The sequence below is a fragment of the Manis pentadactyla genome, chromosome 2 (genome assembly GCF_030020395.1).
Source record: "Manis pentadactyla isolate mManPen7 chromosome 2, mManPen7.hap1, whole genome shotgun sequence".
Taxonomy (NCBI): Eukaryota; Metazoa; Chordata; class Mammalia; order Pholidota; family Manidae; genus Manis; species Manis pentadactyla.
The window spans coordinates 91,330,782-91,353,127 of NC_080020.1; the positions used below are offsets into that span (position 1 = coordinate 91,330,782).

The window sequence follows — 22,346 nt, forward strand, 5'->3', positions numbered from 1 at the left end:
GCTAAAACAATGTTAAGAATATAAATATATTTTAGAAAAGTTAAAATAAAGTCTAACAATTAAATTATTTCAATAATTAAGTCTTTGCCATGATATGTACTAATGATAAAAAATAGGTAAGACCAGTCAGATAATTGCAATATTAACTATCTGGAGTTACAGAATAAAGTAAATGTATGTGTATGTGTGTATGTGTTTTAGAAATAATAACCTACTGACATAGAACTTACTATCAACTTAGGATCTTTGATAAGGCATTTCCTTCACTGTACTGAAAAAACACAGAAATGAGTTTGTAGGCTGACACCATCATACTAATTGGTTGATATGTATTTCAGAGGCCATGAACTCATTCAGTCAAAATTTATCTATAGCACAAGGAATGTAATGGCAAAAATGTCTTCCAGCTACCTTCCCTATTTTTGCTATGATTATTATACATACACACACCTGTACACCATATCTAAAATCTTCATATATCTCTTATGGCTTGTTTTCATCTGTACAGCTAGATGAAAGGAAAAAAGTGTAAAGTAATAGTAGAAAAGATGTAAGTGTATTACAGTGATTTCATTGGCTTTGGAAACCCAACTTTCAACTCAGAATTGTTTATACTAAATATGAACATTTCTTTACACAGGTATGAAAAAGTCTAGGTCCTAGATTCTGCATATATATACATACACCCACCATGTATCATATTCCTCATATATGTCATACATGAGGAAATTTTGTTTTGTTAAATATGGCTGTTTCAAAGGAAAGGTATCATTTGCATATTAAACTATGGAAAAATATTCAAGAGAAGCATATGTGTCAATAGATTGATGCATATGATAGACTCTGAGTTACAGAAGTTTGATTTAATAAATAACCTTTATGCACAATCTCTCAGTGTCTATATAGTAACTACCTTGTCTTTGACTGGTGATGACACTTATTTCAACCCAAACTCTCCCCTTTTCTTTTATCACTTATATAATATTATATATTTTTATTACATTATTAACCATCAAGGGAGCATACACCTATGATACTTCCCAAATTCTCATGGTTTACAGTTAATTAGTCGTAGTCTTTCACTCATGCAAAATTTGATTCTGGAGATTTACTGAGCACCTACTATAATTACCTAAAATAGAGTCTATTGTGGATACAGTGATGAAAACAAAGTTCCTATCCCGAAGGAAAACACCTTTTTTATTCTCTTTTCTGTTTCCTACTCTTGATTAATTTCCTGACTCTTGATCCATTAATTTAAGAACACCTAATTCAGTCTCATTCACAAGTCAAAATAAAAAGCAAAACTGCTAGGCCAGGGTTATGTAGTGTTAATGGTATATCTTTATGAAGGAAAATAAGAAAAATAGGAATTTTTAAATTTAGGCATAATAGAATCAGAACCATTTACCTGTAGAGCATTTTGATAATACTTAAAAGTCTCTTTTAGAACTTCTTACATAACTTTCACTGATCTTTTCCAGTAGTCAACCTGCTTTTCTTCAAGTACTATAAATTTACAGAAAAATTTAAAATATATGCCATTTTGTTTAATTGTTAATTCCAGCAGTGTTGTTATATGTTTTTCCTTTCAGAGGCACAAATTACAGTCTGTAAAATAAGTTAAATAGGTTTATGGGAGCTATCCTGGACATGTAATAGTAATTACACCATTATTTCTGGAGTAAAATTTTCAAGGTCCTCAAAATCAGCTTTAAAACTTTTTTAGAGCTAAGTCAATTTACAAAGCCAACTTGGCTATCTTGTGTAATTGGTCTGAGAGGAAAATTTAATTGCTGTCTTAGATCAAAGTATTCTTTATATACTCAGATACATGTAATTAATTATATAGACATTTTCTTTTAAATGTTTTCCTTTGAAATATTCTGTATATGCGTATATGTTCATGTGTGTGACTGTACGTGTATGTATAAAGACTCTTCTGAAGAGACTCACAATATTAATGAAACAAGATACAAAAGATCATTGATATGGTTCCAGAATTGATATTGTAACTAATCTTTAAAAAATTACTAGTTGTCAAGTTTTACTGTAGCATCAAAAAGAAAAAATCCACAAGCCACAGCAGACAAGCAAAAGAAATGAAAGGCATCCAAATTGATTAAGAAATAAAACTGTCACTATTTGTAGATGACATGATACTATATATAGAAAACCCTAAAGATTCCACTAAAAACTATTAGAGCTAAAAACAGGCTCAATAAAGTTGCAGGATATAAAACCATTATACAGAAATATGTTATATTTCTTACACTAATAGCAAACTAGCAGAAAGAGAAAGCAAGAATACAATTCCACCCATAATTGAATCAATAGAATAAAATACCTAGGAATAAACAAGGAGGTTAAAGACTGTACTCTGAAAACATTAAGACATTGATGAAAGAAATTGAAGAAGACACAAATAATGGAAAGCTATTCAATGCTCATGGATAGGAAGAATTAATATTGTCAATGAAAAATGGCCATCTTGCCCAAAGCAATTTAAGATTCAATGCCATCCCCATCAAAATATCACTGGCATTTTTCAATGAATTAGAAGAAATAACCCTAAAATTTATGTGGAACTATGAAAGATGTGGAATAGCCAAAGCAATCCTGAGAAAGAAGAACAAAGCTGGGTGTATCACTGTCTATGATGTCAAGCTCTACTACAAAGCCACAGTGATTAAAATAGTATGGTATTGGCACAAGAACAGATACATGGATCAATAGAACAGAATAGAGAGCCCAGAAATAAACCCATGCATATATGGTCAATTAATATATCACAAAGGAGGCAAGAATATACAATTGGGAAAAGACAGTTTATTCAATAAATGTTTGGAAAGCTGGGCAGCTACATACAAGAGACTGAAACTGGATCACTGTCTAACACTATACACAAAAGTGAACCTGAAATGGATTAAAGACCTAAATATAAGACATGAAATCATACAATTCTTGGAAGAGAACATTTATGTTTCTTTTCTTATTTTTCTTATTGGTTTTTGGTGCTAGCTTAGAGGAAAAGGGGGAAAACTCGACAGTGTAGATAAAAGAGTGTCCTTTAATTCTCAGTGACGAACAGAAATAATAAGATAATGAGAAAAGAAATTTCTGGTCTTTACTTGTGTGCACTGAGAGATTTACTTGGAAGTCTTCAACAATTTAGTTCCTGGGAAGGAAACCAACCAAAAGCCTTTTTTTTTATTAAGGTATCATTGATACATACTTTCAAAAGCCTTCTTTTTAATAGATATTAAATTATTAATGATAAATGCTATTAAATACTTATTTAATAGTATTAAATAAATTAGTGAATTATTGAGTCATCAAATATATTAATAATAAGTGATTATTATTAATAGGTATTGAGAATTTGAGCTTCCTTTTCTGAATAATTGAGATACTTTGAAGTATTGTGATTTCAGGATTACTTAGCCAATTAACATATCCATAATTGGTCATGTTAACCTAATCAACTACAAGTTCTCTTTCTTGAATTTGAGATTTAAGTTTACCCTGTTAATGAGGTAGTAAGTAAGCCTATTACTGTTGCGTGGATCCTAGCAAAAGACATGATATTCCTAGGTCAGAGACAAAGGATTTTATTATTTACAGCACAAAATACAACATACACATCAGCAGTTTTATTTTGGTTCCTTTGGCCCATAATCCCACAGAGGCAACACCATATGCCCAGATAAATGCTGCGCTAGGTTTGCACCAAAACTAAAACATTGAGCTTGGGGAATCTACCATTTTTATAGCAAGCAGTAGATAAATCTCTTTCTGTCCAGGGGAAGATGTTACCTCGTTTCTCAAAAATATCCTGAGAACTGGCCTGGGTAAAGGAAAGCCTTGCAGACTTGGCACACCCAACAAAATGTGGGAATCACAGGAAGCTGAAGGGGACTGTCTTTCCCAATCTCTTAGTTATCTCCTCTCTCTCTCTCTCTCTGTCTCTCTCTCTCTCTGTTTCTGTCTCTTTCTCTCATCTCTGTTTACAAAACTCCTCAAATAAGATAAGAATCATTAGCTTTATGTAATCTGAACAGTTTTATTAAACACACAAAACCAACCATAGAAGTGTTTTCTTGTTATCACTGTTCATTCATAGAGTGAGCCTCCTCAGGTTCACCAGCTTTTTGTTTTTTTTCTTCTTTTTTAAAATTATAATTTTGAAACTCAGGAGCAGAAAATTGAGTTTATTTTACATGTATATATCTAATGTATCATCCATGAGTCTATTTATCTTTAGTTCTTGGTCCAACATTATTATCAACTGCAGCAAGGACCCTTCTTGTTTAAAATATATATTTATTTCTGTATTCCCATTATTAATTGTCATTTCTTTCTTTCCATAGATAGCTACTCTAATAAATTTGATATGTATATTTGAATCCGTATGTATCCTTGTAAAGTATTTCAGGTTGTTTTGTATACATACATGTTGATTTTTTAACTTCTTAAGAGTTTGAAATGATTTGAAACTTACAGAAAAATGATACAGTAGAAAGATTTCCCATGTGCCCTGTACTCAGATTCAAATATTGTTCAGATTTTATCACATTTCTTTGGTCTCTTTCTTTATATGTACATGTATTTTTTCTCAAACTATTTGAGAGTAAGTTGTAGACTTGTCCCTTTTCCCTAAGTATTTCAACATCTGTTTCCTAAGAAGAAAAGATAATCTCTTATATAACCACAGTACAATTATCAAATTACAAAAAATAACATTGCCACACTACTATTATGTAATATATAATACACATTCATATTTCATCACTGTCCCAGCAATGTCCTTTATAACCTGTTTCCATGACTGCCCCATGTTTCTATTGCATTTGGTTTTGTCTCTTTAGTCTTGAATCTGGAACAATTCCTTTGCCTTTCTTTGTTTTCTGAGAGTGTGTATGTAATTTTTGTTTATTTATATACGATATAGTGCTCTAGATCTTGTTCCTTTTCTTAAATTTTTTCACTGTTTTTAAGATCCACTCATATCATGTGTAGACATCTATTTTGTTTGCTGCTTCCAACTTCTGCTTAGCATTCCATAATATGCATCTGCCAAAGTTTACTTTTCCATTCCCCAATGGCAGACACCTAGATTGTCTTCAAGTCCTTGTATCATAAATAATTCTGTCATGAACATCCTTATACATATTCCCTTTGGGAATATTTCTGGGATATAGATCCAAGAATAGTATTGCTGGGTCATAATGTATCTGCCTATTTAATTTGACTAAGTGCTGTTGAACTGCTGTCCAGAACACCTGCCCTGGCCATGCTACAGCTGTTGTACACTAAGATCCCAGTTGTTCTACACCACTGCCAACACTTATTCCTAGGTAACATCCTAATTTTTGTCAGTATGATAATTTTCAAATGGACTCTTGATTATTCTCTGATCACTTCTTTTGTCAAATGAATGAGTTTCACTTCTTTTGCCAAACTCTTCAGTGATAGGGTTTCCTCAGGAGGAAAATTTTATACTTAAAATGTACATAAAAAGTATTTATGTTTTATACTCTGGCCCAATTTATCTGAAGAGGGATCTTTTGACATGGATGTCATGAATAGCAATTGTAAGCTCCCGTTTCACCTTAGGTCGCTGTCAATGAACTATTTGACGTTGGTCAGGTCATTTCTAGGACTTCTTATGTTTGAAATTTAAACTCCAAAGGTATACATTCTCTTAGACAACTGGAACCTAAGTGTTCAGATTTCCTTCTTCAGATACTTGAATTCATTAGTTTTCAATTTTTTCCCTTAGATATTTCTAAAAGAACTTTAAAAAATATGTCCCCTATTGTGTATTTTTCAGTTGGTATCAAAAATTTTTTATTTTGTGTCTAAGTAATTACAAAGGATAGAATTCCCAGAGTACTGCAAAGAGCATGTGAAAAATAAAATTGTTACCTCTTTTAAATAGATCCAATTGAATCTAAATACCATAGTATTTTGCTGTCAGTAGTATTCATACAACAGCATCAACCTTTAAGAGAATATAGAATATTCAGTTTATTGAGTTACAAATTTATAGTAATGAGCTTTTTAAGTAAACCTTTAGCTGATTGTTTTGACAGAATATATATCTAAGTCAACAAAGCATAAACCCCACCATCATGTTCCTAGAAGACTATTGAAAGAGTATGATTCCAGTGTGGTGATGTCAAACGAAAAACTAAATATTGGTGTTCTTGGAAGGTTGTTTAGTGTTTCAATTTAGGGCTTTGGATAGACCCTTACAGTTCTCATCCTTTTCTTGTACACTTCTTTTCTTGCTTTGCTTCCTCCACCTGAGTGACTAGTTCCTTCTCCCTGCCCCCATATATAAACATATTATATGTCTTCATTTTAGCTCTTTTATATTGTATTTATGAAGGCCAGTTCATTCAGCTTCCTAACCACGTCTCAAATCTAATCCCACCTCTCTATCCCATGCCCTAGTTCAGATCTACGTCATTTCTCAATTGATAATGATCTACCATCTGCTCTTACTGGCACCATTCTTTTTCTACTCCAGTGTCTCCACTATAGAATTACTACTGTAATGACCTGTCTAAAACACAGATCAATTCCCTATTTTATACTCAGAAATCTTCAGTTACTCTAACAAATCTTCAATGTCTCTACACCACCATTGTGGTTTTAATTTGCATTGTGGAGCATCTTTTCATGTGTCTGTTGGCCATCTGAATTTCTTCTTTGGAGAATTGTCTCTTCATATCCTCTGCCAACTTTTTAATCGGGTTATTTGCTTTTTGGGTGTTGAGGCATGTGAGTTCTTTATATATTTTGTATGTTAACCCCTTGTTGGACATGTCATTTACAAGTATATTCTCCCACACTGTAGGATGCCTTTTTGTACTGTTAATGATATCCTTTGCCATACAAAAACTTTTGTTTGATATAGTCTCATTTGTTCATTTTTGCTTTTGTTTCCCTTGCTTGAGGAGATGCGTTCTGGAAGAAGTTGCTTATACTTATATGTAGGAGATTTTTGCCTATCTTGTCTTCTAAGAGTTTTATGGTTTCATGACTTACATTTGGATCTTTGATCCATTTCAAGTTTACTTTTGTGTATGGGATTAAAAAATAATCCAGTTTCAATCTCTTGCATGTAGCTGTCCAGTTTTGCTAACACCAGTTGTTGAAGAGGCTGTCATTTGTCTATTGTATGTCCATGACTCCTTTATCATATATTAATTGACCATATGTGGTTGGGTTTATATCAGGGCTCTCTAGTCTGTTCCATTTGTCTAGGGGTCTGTTCTTGTGCCAGTACCAAATTGTCTTGATTACTGTGGCTTTGTAGTAGAGCTTGAAGTTGGGGAGCATAATCCCCTCAGCTTTATTCTTCCTTCTGAGAATTGCTTTCACTATTCAGGATCTTTTGTTGTTTCATATGAATTTTAGAATGATTTGCTCTAGTTCATTGAAGAATGCTGTTGGTATTTGATAGGAATTGCATTGAATCTGTAGATTGCTTTAGGCAGGATGGCCATTTTGACAATATTAATTCTTCTAATCCATGAGTATGGGATGTGTTTCCATTTATTGGTATCTTCTTTAATTTCTCTCTTGAGTGTCTTGTAGTTTTCAGAGTATAGGTCTTTCACTTCCTCAGTTAGGTTTATTCCTAGGTATTTTATTCTTTTTGATGCAACTGTGAATGGAATTATTTTCCTTATTTCGCTTTCTGCTAGTTCATCGTTAGTGTGTAGGAATGCAGCAGATTTCTATGTATTAATATTGTATCCCACAATTTTGCTGAATTCAGATACTAGATCTAGGAGTTTTGGAGTGGATTCTTTACGGGTTTTTATGTACAATATCATGTCATCTGCAAATAGTAATAGTTTAACTTCTTCCTTGTCAATCTGGATGCCTTTTATTTCTGTGTGTTTTCTGATTGCTGTGGCTAGGACCTCCAGTACTATGTTGAATAGAAGTGGGGAGAGTGGGCATCCTTGTCTTGTTCCTGATCTTAAAGGAAAAGCTTTCAGCTTCTCCCTGTTCAGTATGATGTTGGCTGTGGGTTTTTCATATATGGCCTTTATTATGTTGAGGTACTTGCCCTTTATACCCATTTTCTTGAGAGTTTTTATCATGAATGGATGTTGAATTTTGTGGAATACTTTTTCAGCATCTATGGAGATGATCATGTGGTTTTTGTCCTTCTTTTTGTTGATGTGGTGGATTATGTTGATGGATTTTCGAATATTGTACCGTGCTTGCATCCCTGGAAAAAAATCCTACTTGATCATGATGGATGATCTTTTTGATGTATTTTTGAATTTGGTTTGCTAATATTTTGTTGAGTATTTTTGCATCTATGTTCATAAGGGATATTGGTCTCTAATTTTCTTTTTTTGTGGTGTCTTTGCCTGGTTTTGGTATTAGAGTGATGCTGGCTTCATAGAATGAGTTTGGAAGTATTCCGTCTTCTTCTACTCTTTGGAAAACTTTAAAGAGGATGGGTATGAGGTCTTCACTAAATGTTTGATAAAATTCAGTAGTGAAGCCATCTGATTCAGGAATTTTGCTCTGAGCTAGTTTTTTGATTACCAGTTCAATTTCATTGCTGGTAATTGATCTGCTCAGATTTTCTGTTACCTTCTGGGTCAGCCTTGGAACGTTGTATTTTTCTAGAAAGTTGTCTATTTCTTCTAGGTTATCTAGTTTGTTAGCATATAATTTTTCATAGCATTCTTTAACAATTCTTTGTATTCCTGTGGTGTCTGTCATGATTTTTCCTTTCTCATTTCTGATTCTGTTGATGTGTGTAGATTCTCTTTTTCTCTTAGTAAGTCTGGCTAGGGGTTTATCTATTTTGTTTATTTTCTCAAAGAACCAGCTCTTGCTTTCATTGATTCTTTCTATTGTTTTATTCTTCTCGATTTATTTATTTCTGCTCTAATCTCTATTATGTCCCTCCTTCTACTGACTTCAGGCCTCATTTGTTCTTCTTTTTCTAGTTTTGTTACTTGTGAGTTTAGAGTGTTCGAATGGGATTGTTTTTCTTTCCTGAGGTAGGCCTGTATTGCAATATACTTTTCTCTTAGCACAGACTTCACTGCATCCCACAGATTTTGTGGTGAATTAGTGTTGTCATTTGTTTCCATATATTGCTTGATCTCTGTTTTTATATGATCATTGATCCATTGGTTATTTAGGAGCATGTTGTGAAGCCTCCATGTGTTTGTGGGATATTTTATTTTCTTTGCATAATTTATTTCTAGTTTCATACCTTTGTGGTCTGAGCAGCTGGTTGGTACAATTCCAATGTTTCTGAATTTACTGAGGCTCTTTTTATGGCCTAGTATATGATCTATTCTTGAAAATGTTCCATGTGCACTTGAGGAGAATGTGTATTCTGCTGCTTTTGGGGGTAGAGTTCTGTGGATGTTTGTTAGGTCCATCTGTTCTAATGTGTTGTTCAGTGCCTCTGTCTCCTTACTTATTTTCTGTCTGGTTGATCTGTCCTTCAGAGTGAGTGGAGTGTTGAAGTCTCCTAAAGTGAATGATTGCATTCTATTTCCCCTTTTAATTCTGTTAGTATTTGTTTCACATATGTAGGTGCTCCTGTGTTGGGTGCATAGATTTTTATAACTGTTACATTTTCTTGTTGGATTGACGCCTTAATCATTATGTAATATCCTTCTTTGTTTCTTGTGACTTTCTATGTTTTGAAGTCTATTTTGTCTGTTACAAGTACTGCAACTCCTGCTTTTTTCTCCCTATTAGTTGCATAAAATATCTTTTTCCATCCCTTCACTTTTAGTCTGTGAATATCTTTGGGTTTAAAGTGAGTCTCTTGTAGGCAGAGTATAGATGGGCCTTGGTTTTTAATCCATTCAGTGACTCTATGTCTTTTGATTGGTGCATTCAGAGCATTTACATTTAGGGTTATTATGGATAGGTATGTACTTATTGCCATTGCAGGCTTTAGATTTGTGATTACCAAAGGTTGAAGGTTACCTTCCATACTATCTAAGAGTCTAACTTAACTCACTTAATATGCTATTACAAATACAATCTAAAGGTTCTTTTTTTCTTCTCCATTTTCTTTCTCCACCATTCTTTATATATTAGGTATCATATTCTGTACTTTTTGTCTATCCCTTGATTTACTTTGGGGATAGTTGATTTAATTTTGCATTTGCTTAGTAATTAACTGTTCTACTTTCTTTACTGTGGTTTTATTACCTCTGGTGTCAGCTATTAAACCTTAGGAACACTTCTATCTGTGGCAGTCCCTCCAAAATACACTGTGGAGGTGGTTTGTGGCAGGTAAGTTCTCTCAGCTTTTGCTTATCTGGAAATTGTTTAATCCCTCCTTAAAATTTAAATGATAATCCTGCCAGATAAAGTATTCTTGGTTTGAGGCCTTCTGCTTCATTGCATTAAATACATCATGCCACTCCCTTCTGGCCTGTAAGGTTTCTGCTGAGAAGTCTCATGATAGCCTGATAGGCTTTCCTTTATATGTAATCTTATTTCTCTCTCTGACTGCTTTTAATAGTCTGTCCTTATCCTTGATCTTTGCCATTTTAATTAGTATATGTCTTGATGTTGTCTTCCTTGGGTCCCTTGTATTGGGAGATCTGTGCACCTCAATGGCCTGAGAGACTATCTCCTTCCCCAGATTGGGGAAGTTTTCAGCAATTACCTCCTCAAAGACACTTTCTTTCCCTTTTTCTCTCTCTTCTTCTTCTGGTACCCTTATAATGCTAATATTGTTCCATTTAGATTGGTCACACAGTTCTCTCAATAGTCTTTCATTCTTAGAGATCCTTTTTTCTCTGTGCCTCAGCTTCTTTGTATTCCCCTTCTCTAATTTCTGTTTAATTTATCATCTCCTCCACCGTACCTAATTTGCTTTTAACACCCTCCATTGTGCTCTTCCATGATTGGATCACCTACCAGAATTCATTCCTGAGTTCTTGAATATTTTTCTGTACCTCCATGAGCATGTTAATGATTTTCATTTTGAAATCGCTTTCAGGAAGAGTTCATGAGGTTGATTTCATTTGAATCTTTCTCAGGTGTTGTATTCATAATTTTCCTTTGAACCAGATTCCTTTGGCATTTCATATTTGTATATGGTGCCCTCTAGTGCCCAGAAACTGAATTCTTTGTAGCTGCTCAGCCCCTGAAGGGGATCACAGGGTGCAGTATTGGTGCCTGGGGGGAGGAAAGAACTGTTTCCTGCTTTCTGGCTGCTATGTTTGCCTGCACTGCCAGAACCGTTGGGCCAAGCACACAGGTACAAGCCTCTATGCTTTGTATTTGTAGTTGCTTTAGATGGGGCTTCCCTCTGGCTGGCCTAATGCCAGGGTAGGTTATGCTGGTTTGCGAGCCAGGTGGGGCTGGCTGGGAGAAAGGCTCAGTAGGCTGCTTATCACTGAAGGGTCCTTGGAACTGTGTAGTTAGCCAGGGAGCTGGAGTGCCTGAAGATTGAGAAAGTTCCCAACATGCTGGACAGAGTGCACCTGGACAATTTTGCCTACCTTTTCTTTCTCCTGAGGAGTAAGATCTGTGCAGTCCTTGCCCCATTAGCAGCCCTCTTGCTGTTAGGAAGTCTCTCAGACTGCCCACCTTTCTTTTGTCCCAGAGCAACTGGATATGGATCCCTGCTTTCCAAAAGCAGCTGGAACCTCAGTCTCTCTAGGTGTTCTGCCTGTCTTAGCTTTCCAACCACCTAATCATGAGAGTACCATGAAAGCACCATGAAATGTAGGTTTGTGCTCCCAGAGCAGATCTCTGGATTTAGGTATTCAGCATTCCCAGGCCTCCACTCCCTCCTTGCTCCATTTCTCTTCCTCCCACTGGTGAGCTGGGGTGGGGAACAGCTTGGGTCCCGCCGGCCCATGGCTTTGGTACATTACCCTATTCTAGAGATTTATTATTTTCTCCAGGTGTATGCAGTTTAGTGCAGCCCTCCTTCTTGTTGCTCTTTCAGGATTAGTCATATTGGTTATATTTTCATATTATATGCTGTTTTAGGAGGAAGCTTGTGTCTCACCTCTCATACCACTATGTTTAATCCTCCAAAAGTATTAATATTTACTTTTACTTACTGCCTTGTATTTATCTGTCCTCAACTACTTTTCCAAATTTTCTGCAGCAACTATACTCATTTATTTTATGCTCTTGTCACAAAAATTGCTTACTTATTTGAACACATATCATGGTACATTTATTAGAGTATCCCAAAGGAGACATAATTTTATTCTTTAGTAATATATAACAAACTTATGGCTACTTGTGATGAAAGGCTAAAATTTATTCATATGCAATTGGGTATATCCTTTACAGAAAAATTTTATGAGTTATCATTGAGATATGTTTTTAGACCATATTGACAATAGTATAATGCTTGGCTATAGGACACAGGGGGATATAGTGACAAAGAAAATTTGTGAAAAATGAAGGGAGGAATACAGAAAAACTCTAACCCATAATCCTTATGTGTACCAAGATTTTTCCAAAAGGTTATTTTTTTTTTGATAATACATGTATATACAAAAATAAATTACATATGCATTTAATTCTCCTTTATCCATATAAATAAGAAAAAGAACTTCTGTGTTTGGCGCATAACCTAGAATTCTATGGATCATAACCATCTCTTTGTAATTCCATTTTGGTCACAGCATAGTGAGAGAGCATGAGATCTAACATGTTAAAAGATAGGTAGGCATGTTAAATTTAATCCTATATTTCCTTAGACTATCTAGTCTGTCTTGATGGAAGGCACATGTTCATAAGGGTAATAAGTGGACAAATAAAGAACTAGAAGGTGTATTAAAGGTGTTTTGGTTTTACGTGTTTCTTATTTCTTTCTGTTATGTTCTTATGTTTCTTCCTTGTTAAACAGTTTTGGTATGAACCATGATGGAATTGGAAATTCTTGTGGGACGCAAGGCCACGAAGCAGCAAAACTTATGGCAGCTCACATTACTGCAAACACCAACCCTTTCTCCTGGTCCGCCTGCAGCCGAGACTACATCACCAGCTTTCTGGAGTAAGTAGTGTCTGGGGAGTGACAAGCTGCTCCAGAAGTCGGCTGTGGGCAGAGGCCTAACACGCAGTGCTTCAAACTTTGCATAATGACTAAGTTTTATAGGGCCTAGATATTTTAGGCTGTTCCCCAAATACTTTAGCATATCATTGTGGCAATTTTTTTCCTTCCTTTGCAAACAGAACTTACTGAGCGGATTAGAGGAACTAGCGGGGCCAAAGATGTAAGTGGGGCTGATGGTTTGTCAGGAATGCTTGATAAATGGGAAGCAACGTCAGAAAGAATATGACTTACGTATCTTACTAGAGCATAGACCACACTTTAACTCAGTGATTATATATGTCATTTTGTTGTTGAAAAAGCTCAGTTCTATAGGAATGTCAAGGTTCTAATAGTAACAAAAAACAACAACAACCAAAAAAGCAAACACCTGGTAAATGAAATTTATTAAGGGACTCATCTTTTCTATAGTTTGGCGACTTCTTTGCCAGTCATTTGATGCATATTCCAAAAGTCTGGTTATTTAAATGTAGGGAATATAAATTAGCTCAGGTATGACTGTTTTAGGAAAGCAGAGGTCCTTCCACATCTCACTTGCATAGCACGTCGGACTGGACTTTGGAAGCTGATAGACTTAGTTCTCCTTTCTAACTCTGTGACCTTGGGGGCAGCTCTTGATCTTCCTAATCTTCAGTGATCTAAATTTATTAAATGAGCTAAGGGAATGATTCATACATCATCAGGTTGTTATGTATATAATTATGTATAATGCTATTCTGTTTATAAAATACTTGGTAGATATTCGTTAAGTTGTAAATATTATTTTAAATAGTACTGAAGCCTTAAGCTTCATTGTTCTATCATTACTTTCAACTATTTTGTGCCCCTTTTTTTCTTGGCGTGGAGAGATTAAATACTCTGAGAAAGTCATACATAAAGCACAGGTGAGCAACAGAAATTCTTTTAAAAATCTGTCCTTGCTCAAAGTTCTTATTAATGTGATTATGGTGTAAAAGTTTTAAAATTCAGATAGGTTATATAGGATAGCATTATTCAGTAAGTCTGTTCATATCTGCTAATAGCCAGATCAAATTCTGAAAACTTATATATTTTTTAAAAGTCCAAACAATAGATTTTAACTATCTAGCACGATGCTTTGCTCAAAGATAAAAAAATAATCATTTAAAATGGGCTCCTTTGAATTATTTAATGTAATAATGAAGCTAAAGGAACTGAAAATTCATTTAACAATGTTGTTCTTCTGAAAAACTGTAATATAACCTAACAATTTTTATTCTTAGCAGTAGATAATTATAGCACTGTACTTGCCCAGTGCCAAAACTGGGTGAAGGGCTGTAAAAGATAGACCACAGAGCATTTGTTTGACATCTTTTGGTGGTTTTTTTAACACCAAGTATTGGCAATATCATTTTCCAAGATGTGTTTAATGAGATCATAGTGCCTAAATTTTAAACATTGTTGAAGATCTGCTCTCCCCAGAAATCAAGGCCAGACCTGAATGTCTCCTTGAATTGGCTCATGTTCTTATAATGGAATTTTAGTGTCTATCACCAGAAAGACAAACTGTGTAACATACTCAGTATTCCTGTGCATTTTTGACGGCTTCCTTCCTCTTGTTTTTTCAAGTAGCATTTTCTTTCTCCTCTATCCTGTTTCTATTGCGCATACCATTTGCTAGGACTGTCTCTGGTTGCTAAATACAAGGGCCAGTTTTAATTTCTTGCCCAGACCCTGCCAAGTTGAAACTGTGTTAAAGCTGTTAAGACACTCAAAAAGGGAATCTTTACATTATGATAAATACAGTTAAGAAATCACCACTGGTTTGGTGAGAAATGTAAAATTATTACTAGTTGCAATAAAGTGTTCAATCGAATTAATTAAAAGCATTAATCCACAAAGCATCAGTTAAGCCTTATTATCCTATGCATTTTGGATGTAAACATGATTAGTGTTGATAGGGTTCTAATGATCTTATTTATTCTATATTCTATAAAAATATTTCTGTTGTGCATCCTTACGGGAATGCTCACAAAGTTAAAAGCATTAGTAAAGGATAGATATGAAAGACCATGGGTAGAGATTTGGGGGAAAGTTGGCTTTTTGTTCCCTTTTAAATGATAAACCAAACAACTCTGATTACCATCTGACCAAGCAATACAGGTTTTTTAAACACAACGCCCTTTAAAAAGGTCAGTTCACTGGAGCAAAAAGACATAATAGTAACTTTCTTGAACTTCTTTGTTCCTTTTTATTAATGCAGTGGACTTAATTGCTTTAACAGCTACACGTGATATTTTTTTAAAATCCAGCGATATTTTGATCAGGGATTGAGGTTACATTTATGTTTTATAGTTGGCTCAAAAAGACTCATAACATTTTATTTTAGTTTCTCTTCTGAAGAAAAAGAAATCTTGAAAGATGAATTGTTTAGGAACTGCAGGCCAGCCAACAAAATGCATACCTTTCTCTACTTAGTGACTGTATAGGCCAAAGATGATGGTGGATTTTAACAATGAGCTTTCTATGATTTATAGAGATTCACTATTCACTCTGTTCAGCTGAAAACAATTCCAAGGCCTTTAAATGACAGTAGAGTAAAAAGTCTCTTGTGTCATTCTGAAACACTAGGTGCTATTGATCAATCAGGAGATGGTGTTTACCAACTCCCAGTATTCCAGTATTATTTTTCAGATTTCTTAAACTGGGTGATTCAATAAGTGGTTCATGAATCGCCAGAAGCTGTCCTGATTAAATAATAAAGAACCTATTTCCGTTAAAATGGATGTGTTTTGCCAGCTTCTAATGTTTTCAACGACGGCTTTGCAGGTAGTGTCTTTACTATCTGCCTGCGGGACTTATTTATTTATTTACTTATGTAGAAAACAGGTGAACCTGGTATTATGGTTCACACTCGTTGATGACAATGGGCTTAATTTACCAGGCAGCCAGAAGGAACTGAGGCCAGTTTTTCATATATTTTCCACCATTTAGCAGTAGTACAGAGTAATTTCATATAGTTTTCAAAATTTCTGCGGCCTCTGTGAATCAACTCATGCTTTATTTCAAGTCTGTTAAATTGTTTGAACTGTCAGAGATTCATAGCAAAATGTTCTACAGTTCCAAATTAAATAGATTGGTCACTTTCACAGAAAAGATAGAAGCTGACAGAAGAGAGGCAATACTATGGTTGAGGGCTAACTGGGAAGAAAAGTGAGCACAGAGCTTCAAGAGAAGGGGTATAACATGAGCAGACAGCCATGGCACTCATGGTTCCCCGGCAGCGATTACCTTTGAAGGTCAATACCAGTGATCTTTGGACAGAACAGAGTTTTACAGATGGGACCCTTTTTGTATGTAGAACCCAGGAAACAACTTCACTGAATAGGTTTCTCCTCCTTCCATTTATCTGACATGTTCTGGGGACTTCATTCTAACTGTGACTATCTTTGATAAGTCATACTTACATATGGAGAAAAAAGGCATAACTGCACAAACTATTGTCAGTATGGTGTTGGTATATTGGAAACCTCAAATTCAGTTGTATTCAAGTATCCTAGCCATACAGTGGGAGAGAGAGAAAGGTCTGACCTACAGTAACTCATTTTACAATGTAATGTGGTGTTATTTTTGTGAAGACTGATAAGACAGTTTGTGAGAACATTGCAGCAAGGCATTTAACTTGCCATAGATGAAGCAACCTAATCCAGCCTTTTCTTACTCTAGGTATGTTAGTACAATTTTTTGGTAAGAAATAGGAGATGGCATTAAATCTTAATTTTTTGTTTTTGTTGTCAAACGACTGTTAGGATAGGTACAGGGTAATATAGGAAGATTAATTTTTTTCATTGACCCACCGTGTTGTTAACTAAAGGTCTGTACTTTATGGCATAATTGTTTAAATGCAATATAAATCTAAAATTACAATTAGGAGTATGTCCTCCTGTGTTCTAGAAACAAAGCCAAGGAAGCATACTTTACATAGGAATCTGTAAATTTTAGTCGAAGACTCAACTCTTGCTCATGTTCCTTTTTTCAAGGCTAATTTTTGAACTATGTAAATAAGACTTCTGTAAATTAGAGGTAGAATACATAAAACATGACTTTGCTATCATGCCGCAAGGATTTCTGGAAATGTAAATATACTTTGATTTACTTAGAATTTCATAACCAAGGAGAAAGAACGTTCTCAAAGTAATACATGGTTTTCTTTTTTGACTTGTCTTAGAAGCATAAACAAATGTAGATTCTGTGAATTCAATAATTATTTGTGCTTTAGGTTGTGAAATATATGCTGCTAGAGAAATTATCAAAGTTCTATTTTTTATTTATACAGTTTTGCTCGAGAAGTATATTCATGCTTAACAATAGTAAATCACATAGCATTTCATAGATGGAAACTACTAACAGAGTTCTTCATTTCATTTATTAATGAGTGAAGTTTACATTTTCTGAGTGGAAAAATTCACATATGACGAAAGTACAAACCATCTGTGCTTAACGGTGGCATTTGATGAGAAAATTCAAGAAGGTATATATGTATCTCTCACTTCTATTATTATTTTGGTAATAGCATAAATAACACTAGGATCAGTGTCAGAATTGTATGGTATATTGCATAGCTAGAACCTTAGATTAATTAAAAATTACAACATCTATTTGCTAAATGGAGACAATTACAAAATATAAAAAATAACTTGTACTTAATATTTTAAGAAAGGAAACATTTATACCAGAAGATGGGTATAAAAATGTTCATATCAACATAATTTTCAACTTCCAGAAATTAAAAATAATCCACATGTTTGTTAATAGAAGGATGGATAAATACTTGTGGCATAATCTTAAATGGAATATTAAAGAATAACATAAATGAACAAGCTATAGTTATCAACATGAATGTACTATTTTCACATTCATTATATTGAACAAAAGAATAAAGTCACGTGAGAAAACCTATAGTATGACTCCTTTTATATCCAGAAAACAGGCAGATGAATAATTGGGAGATGAATAATTACTAAGGAAATTATTATTTTAAAAATCAGAATATTAGTTACTTGTTGGGGAGATATGATTGGAGTTGAGTACTTGGGAATTTTCTATGAAAAAGAAAAACACTTCTAGGATTAAGTGTGCATATCTCAGATCCATGTTCTTTATCTTTAATACCTATATCTGTGATAGTTCATAAAGGTAATTGATGACTCAGAGGCTTAAAAATATCCAGAATTATTACTTTCTAAGAGTTAATTAATAATTAGTTATTGTGATCTGTAGATTTAATTTACTTGAAAGTAGCAGACAAATTTTCGAAACAAAATGCAAAAAGTATTTTTGTCACTTAACCCTCAGTTAAGAATTAAAATATGAAAACAACCCACCCCCCAAATACTTTAATCAAGATTTTACTTATATGCCAGATATGGTTACTAGGAGGAAAATATGTAGTACACTTGCTACCCAAAATGTGGAAACAATTTAAATCAATCTTGTGGATACCATCACACTTACTTTCCTGGAGCCAATAGCAGTAGGTAAGACAACTGACTTGCAACAGTTGGTAATTTGTTCAAACATAGATGAATCCATTTCAAAAAGGCTTTGTTGATGCCATATTCCTAAGGAATATGGCAGTTTTTAAAGACCTATGTGTTCAGTTTTTAAAGACCTATGTGATTTTTTCCACATGGTATTTTATTTGTCTGTAAAAATACTAGAAAAGGAGAACAAGATTTGTCTAGATATTTAATTAGTCCACATTAATAAAAAAATCATAGGTACTTCCGAAGAATTGGAAAAAAAAATCCACTTTTGCGATAAACTTTGTCAGAAGAATTTCTCCACTGGTGACCATAATGTACGGCATTCTTTGTTGTTTGAAGGCCCTTGGAATGGTCATCTGACTTGGTATTTTTTAATAAATATGAACCATGATTAGAAGACCATAGGAGCAAGAACTTTAAATAAAGTAATTATTCTTGCTTCCTCCTGGGTTAAGCAAGTTTTCGGTTTGCTATCAGGAAAGAAATTTTTCCTTGGAGTATGGTATCTATTCTTAAACTTTTTTTTTGGAGTCTACATAGTTCTTCCTCTAAGTTTTTAAGCTAATTTTTTTCTGTATTACTGAAAGTAATTATATATGATAATTTTTAATAGATTTGGAGTTGGTGCCACTTGGTTGAATGTATCTTATACTTTGTTATGCTCTTGGCAAATATTTTTATCTATAGGATACTGTACTTAAGTACTTAAATTTTTCACATTGATTTATAATAATACTTGATTTTTAATTTTTATTATATATTTAACTCCCTTCATGAAAACTTTTGTAATTTTGTTGTGATAGAGATGAAACTGATATTCAGAAGAAAAATTAGAAAATTAAACTACTCATCTATTTGTCATCCAAATAAACATTCCATTTTATCAAAATGGTCTGTCTTTTTTCATTATACTTTTCACATTTGACCTCATTATCATTAACCTTAATATATAATTTTGATTTACTAGTAGAATTACATTTGCCTAAAATTTGTACACCCATTTGGATTGAAGATATTTTACATAATGGAATAAAAATAACTTGCTATTTTAAAAATTCACCTAGAAGTAATTTTTCTTACTGAAATACATGTCAATTTCTAAAAATACAATGAACAGGAAACAGAAGTGTTCTGTCATGTAAATGGAAAACTGGGTGAAAAAAGTTACCTATTAGACACTCAGAACAGCGACAAATCAAATGACTTTAGTAGTCAATAATAAAATCAAACTATATTAGTACAACATTTAATATTCCATCTATGTATTTTTGTACTTATTAAAGATTAATCAAGAAGGGTGTTAAAGGGTGTAAAGAAGATGTATTCTGTCCCTTGGGTCTTTATCTATCATCTTATGAATGGTATGGTTCAACTTTTGAAAGGTATTAATTTGCTGATGTGCAAATATACATTTTTATATAGGAAATTAACATTTATATTTTAAGAGTTTGATAAAATTTTAAGTGCATATGAAACTCATTATTATGCATGGTTCTTTCTTACTTAACTATAAATTAAATTTATACTGTCCTAAATAGTAGTTGAGGAACTTCTACTTGTGAAATTATTTGCCTTTGGCAAAGTGGATGGAAAAGATTTGGAAAAAAAAACAAGTACTGGCACAATTGACAGGAATGTAGGAAAAAATTTTTAAATGTTGGCATAGGAATTCTTTAAAAATTCTAACTCACATGTGAAATGAAAGTAAAAAAGCATCTGTGCTATTTTATGCACACTGACTAAATAAAAATGAACAATTGTATTTAGCAAAGTATAAAGCTCTTTAAACTAAGGTATTCTGTCAAGCTTTTGGCAATCTTTATGTTATTTGTTCCACTGCATTAAAATATTGTGTTTGAGTGCAAGTATACTTTGAAAAGCAGAAATTATAGAGAGAAGAGAACATTCTCTTTTCCGACTCTGATGACCCTGGATGAAATATGAAATTTTTGACAGACTAAACACTTCTAATATACTCGAGAGGAGAAATTCAGGTCTTGGCCTCATCTGTCATTCAGCCCATTTATTATTGAAATACTTCAAGAACCTTTGGACATGTCTTACCACAGCATCTATTGTTCTGCCCGAGATGGAAGTATATATAGATTAGGTCTTTAAGAATTATAACCACAATTTTTTTTTCATTTTCCACATTTTGTTTTCAATTCTACTACCAGATGTGGTTGTAATTTCACTGAAAACAAACAAGCTTAGAGCAATATGAAATTCTGTTTTGATTACTTCAGAAATTAGTTTAAAACAGTGTTTTTAGGCCAAGATGACATTTTCAGATTGTTGTCTGAGATGTTTTGATTGTGTCTTGGTGCTGGACAAAACTATGGGAGCTCTGCTTCAGGTTTCAGTAGAGCTATTCTATTTTGCCACGTGATTAATTATTGGTAGAATGTTTTGTTTTTCATGCATCAAGTTATTAAAACACAGAGCTAAACTCATGGTTTCATAATTGTGACTGAAATAGTCCATAGTGTACCTAATTTCCTTTGATCCTTTATGTTGAACAGTTCAGGCCGTGGTACTTGCCTTGATAATGAGCCTCCCAAGCGTGACTTTCTTTATCCAGCTGAGGCCCCAGGTCAGTTGTATGACGCTGATGAGCAATGTCGTTTCCAGTATGGAGCAACATCCCGCCAGTGTAAATATGGGGTAAGAAGTCTTAAACCTTCTATTTAGTCACTTATCACTGTTCCTTTAGGACACAAATGTTAAGATGGCATTTTGATGAATGTAGTTTACCTCTGGTAACATCGTTAATGCAAATATAGCCCTTGACACTTCTCCTTTTCTGTTATAATTTGTATAATATCTATTTCTAAAGTTTGAGCAATCCTAAATTAAACAAGCTTCAAATGTCTTGTGAGAGATGCAGGTAGAATGTTGTATCTGTGTATTTCTTCATTAAGTCCTGAGTTTATGATGCCAACCTTAGTCTGCCTTTTGAAATGTTATGGTTTTGAAACCTCCCCCCACCACACTTTCTCTGGTACTCTAATAATTGGATTAAGATCATTTTTACATTGGCCAAGAGCCTTTACTTTAATACATACTTTCTAGTACTGAATCATTTCAAGTTGCTGCATTCTAACACAACAGTGAATGGGGACAAGATGACATTAACCCAAATAGAGAAATAAGGAAAATTGCTGTAAAAAAAAAATGTAGGTATCATAATTGACTCTTCCTGTCTGCTTAAAAAAACTCTCAGTGTCTAACTCAGAGAATGTATTAAAACATTCTTCTTAAGTTTCATAGAGAGAAATTTCAGCATCTAGCATAGGGATATATTCATCACAGGTGCTCAGTATAAGCATGTTAATGAAAGAATAGGATTTTTAAATGACAAATTGTTAAAACATATTCAGGTTTAAAAAATAAGTTTAAAGGCTTGGTTACTATTTTTATGCTAATAGTGCTTTAAAACCTTTTTAAAAAAATAAACAATAAAAGGAATTAAGTTTTAAGGTAGTTAATAGTAAACAATACAACACTGTACTGTACCAGTTATTCCTCTTTGACACAGTACAAAGGAAAGTGATTTTGTAAATATCCCTGTTGGGTGATGAATATATTCTTATTCATGGTAGGCACTGGCAGCACATTTTGTGCACTAGATTTAAAGATTGTGCACAACCATCTGAATATCAAAAGCCTTGAGTGAAACTTTGGTCTTTCTTGCCTCTCTGTAAAAAATCTTTATTTCTATTATTATTTCTTTATGGTTGTAG

General features: G+C 33.7%; 1 protein-coding gene across 2 annotated transcripts in view; it reads left to right on the top strand.

The window, feature by feature from the left end:
• ADAMTS6 (ADAM metallopeptidase with thrombospondin type 1 motif 6) overlaps window positions 1-22,346 on the top strand; it is a 310,955-nt gene that overhangs the window by 160,757 nt on the left and 127,852 nt on the right. For both annotated transcript variants that reach the window (XM_036887870.2, XM_036887871.2), the window contains exons 10-11: window positions 12,896-13,042; window positions 21,126-21,267. In XM_036887870.2, the coding sequence (XP_036743765.1) occupies window positions 12,896-13,042; window positions 21,126-21,267 (289 nt within the window). The remainder of the gene's footprint in view (window positions 1-12,895; window positions 13,043-21,125; window positions 21,268-22,346) is intronic.